At 42.6% G+C, this 3,199-nt stretch overlaps 1 protein-coding gene across 1 annotated transcript; it reads left to right on the forward strand.

Moving 5' to 3' along the window:
* The first annotated feature begins 654 nt into the window (after window positions 1–654).
* Window positions 655–2,874, forward strand: sox21b (SRY-box transcription factor 21b). The gene is made up of 2 exons (XM_063499662.1): window positions 655–879; window positions 1,055–2,874. The coding sequence occupies exon 2, from the start codon at window positions 1,072–1,074 to the stop codon at window positions 1,816–1,818; it is 747 nt and encodes a 248-aa protein (XP_063355732.1). The 5' UTR covers window positions 655–879; window positions 1,055–1,071; the 3' UTR covers window positions 1,819–2,874.
* The last annotated feature ends 325 nt before the right edge of the window (window positions 2,875–3,199 follow it).

Raw genomic sequence — 3,199 nt, forward strand, 5'->3', positions numbered from 1 at the left:
GCTACTTTTTTTTTTTTTTTTTGAATGCCATTGCCACCCAAGGGGAAAGAGGGAAGGGAAAAGGGACAGCAGACGGAGTCACCGGTGAGGATGAAAGGTGAGAAAGTGGAGTGAGCTGGTTTGATTTGACAAACGCACACATGAAACTGATAGGAAGTGTCTACTGATGCCTTTTAAATCAGTGAAAGCACGTGAGCTGTTGTTTTTTAACTATCTGATTTCAGAAATTCAGTACAAGCTGAGAGTAAATGTCAACGCACATCTGTCTGCAGTCACTTTCCACCCTAAACCTGACAGCATTATTAATTTTCACATGTGCTGCCATCCTCAGGTATTTCAGGTACATCTCTTATGTAGCCTATTTTTTCGTTAAAAAAAACTAAACACAAAGTTCTCATTAGAATAAAGCTGCTGGGATGAAAAGATGAAACTACTGACCTTTAACACCGAGGACACACAGGTCTCATAAAATACATAAAGACGTAAATACGAGATGCGCATAACCTTTAAAATCAGGGTGGAATAAAAAAAAAGAAAAGAAAAAAACTGTCCAGCAGTCGCCTGCGTGATCGCTGCAAGTGCGCATGCGCTAGCAGCACTTTCACTACCTGCCGCACAACCCCTGTATTTCACATGGGGCAGGCGGGAGTTACCATTCACTTGCGTGTATGCTGCTGCTGAGTGCTGGTTGACAGTCTCAGGCGACAAGAGGAAAGCAAGGCACAGTTTTTCTTTTGCTTCATCTTCTTCATCTTCACTAAAGCCGCACCACTGCTGGATGGAACCATGAAGCAGGAAACACTGGAGCACTCTTAAGGACGCTGCCGTTTGTACTTTTCGCATGATAATCACCGGTGGGATGAAGAACTGAAGTGTTAAGTAAGTAAGCAAACGTACGAGCTGCAGTTTAAGCGAATCTTCATTTTAATGTCGTCCTGCTGACGCTGTCTGAATAAGCTACTCTTTATAAAGTGCGTTTTGTTTTGTTTTTTCTGTACTTAACTTGGAAGTTATCTATACTTTGTTTGATTTTTGTGCAATATTTTGCTTTCAGAGACAGTTTGTGCCAACATGTCTAAACCGATGGATCACGTTAAACGTCCGATGAATGCTTTCATGGTTTGGTCCAGAGCCCAGCGCAGAAAAATGGCTCAGGAGAACCCTAAAATGCACAACTCCGAGATCAGCAAGAGACTGGGAGCGGAGTGGAAACTTCTCACCGAGTCTGAGAAAAGGCCATTCATCGACGAAGCCAAACGGCTGAGAGCGATGCACATGAAGGAACACCCAGACTATAAATACAGACCGAGGCGGAAGCCCAAGACTCTGATGAAAAAAGATAAGTTTTCTTTCCCCGTGCCCTACAATCTCGGGGAGCACGACGCACTCAAAGTTAGCGGGCTTTCCACTGGAGCACTTTCCGAGTCTGTCATTGGGAACCCCGATAAGGCAGCAGCAGCTGCTGCGGCTGCGGCGGCCAGGGTATTCTTCAACCCCTCCATGTCCACGAACCCCTACTCATTTTTCGACCTGGGATCCAAGATGACCGAGCTTTCCCCACCTTCGTTTCCGTACGCTTCTCCTTTGGGTTACCCGCCGGGAGGCGCTACGGCTTTCACCGGGACTGGCAGTGTAGGTGGCGGGACGCACACCCACACTCACTCACATCCGTCCCCGGGAAACCCAGGCTACATGATCCCGTGTAACTGTACGGCCTGGCCCTCAGCAGGACTCCAACCACCCTTAGCATACATTCTGCTCCCCGGGATGGGAAAACCTCAACTTGAACCGTACCCTGCATATGCTGCGGCATTATGATAGGCCCACTTTGGACATCTGAGAAAATGAAATGTGAAATCAAAACAAACAGAAAAAAAGCTATTCACGCAAGAGTTTTATTGTGCATGCACAAACTTGTACATGTGATGAAGTGCTCGTCGTCTCAGATATCACATGTGTATGTATATTGATTAATGCCTTTATCTAAGGTAATGCTTATTTAGAGAACTCTCTAATCTATTATTACCAAGCCATCACTTCACACAGCCACAAGGAAAAGGACTAAAAAGATGGCACACATGCACACAGTTTAGAGAGAGAGGTATAAAAGCAGTTTCCCCTTGTGAAAACTCATTTTTAAGGCTGTCCTGATCGATTTCTATCTTTTGCACCTGCCTGACTAACCAGTTTGGAATCAAGGTCAGCATATACAATGACCATGTTAAGGATCAAGGCATTTCCTCACAAATAAGTTGCTGGAGGTTATAATTCATGGGTCAAGGGGAGTTGTTACAGCACTGTAAATGTGTACAGATAAAAATGACTTTAGTTTATTTGCCGTTATAGGCTTAGTGTTTGAGATAGGGCCAGGAAGCTACGTATTTCACTAGAAACCCGGTGTATATTTTGAGTTTTTAAACCGTTTTATAGATGTCTGTACTATTTATTGTTTAGTGGAATCTATGGTGAACCAGACAATTTTTTAAAAAAGTGAATGAGGCTAGTTTCTGTATTATTTGCACATGAAACGTAGAGGATGTAATTTATTTTGAAGGTGATATTCAGTTTTAATGCTTTATAACTTTCGGGGTTTGATTCACCAAACCCTATTTTCTTTCTCTTGAAAAAAAAAGTTCAGATTTGAAGATGCAGAAGAAGAAGATTAAAAAAAAGTTGCAGATGGAAGTTTATTTAGTGGGTTTATAATTTCCTGGATTCACCATTCTCCCACTCCTCGTATCATGTGCAGAAAAAAGACGTTTTTAACTAACTCTTATGGAATTTGTATGTTTTGTGTTTTCTTTAACCTCCGTTATGTACTTCAAACTATTGCTACTGTTCACTTGTTCAGCAAAGGACTACAATAAAGCGTATTCGGATTAAACGGAAGGGAATCGCGGCTGTAGTTCTTGATGAGATGAACAAGATTGTTATCTTTTCTTTTTCCTGCTCTTGCTCCTCAGTCCAGGTGAAGTGTAAGGTATCCTCCAAAGGCCGCTTTTGTCCGCGCATTGAATGGCATTACTAGGGGGGGAAATCTAAATCAGCCCATTGTTATCAAGAGCCAAAACCTTATTTATCACAATTTTAATCGTGAATAGGAAGGAAGATAAAACTGTGTGGTACTCTGAGCTTTCTTTTTCCCAAGGAGAAAGAAAAAAAGGAGAGAGAGCTGCTTTAAGGCTGCAGAACAAACACG

This window comes from Pelmatolapia mariae, linkage group LG16_19, assembly GCF_036321145.2.
Source record: "Pelmatolapia mariae isolate MD_Pm_ZW linkage group LG16_19, Pm_UMD_F_2, whole genome shotgun sequence".
Lineage (NCBI taxonomy): Eukaryota > Metazoa > Chordata > Actinopteri > Cichliformes > Cichlidae > Pelmatolapia > Pelmatolapia mariae.

What these genes read in the sequence shown, in the direction of transcription:
- sox21b (XM_063499662.1), top strand. Translation starts at nt 1,072, where the DNA reads ATGTCTAAACCGATGGATCACGTTAAACGTCCGATGAATGCTTTCATG.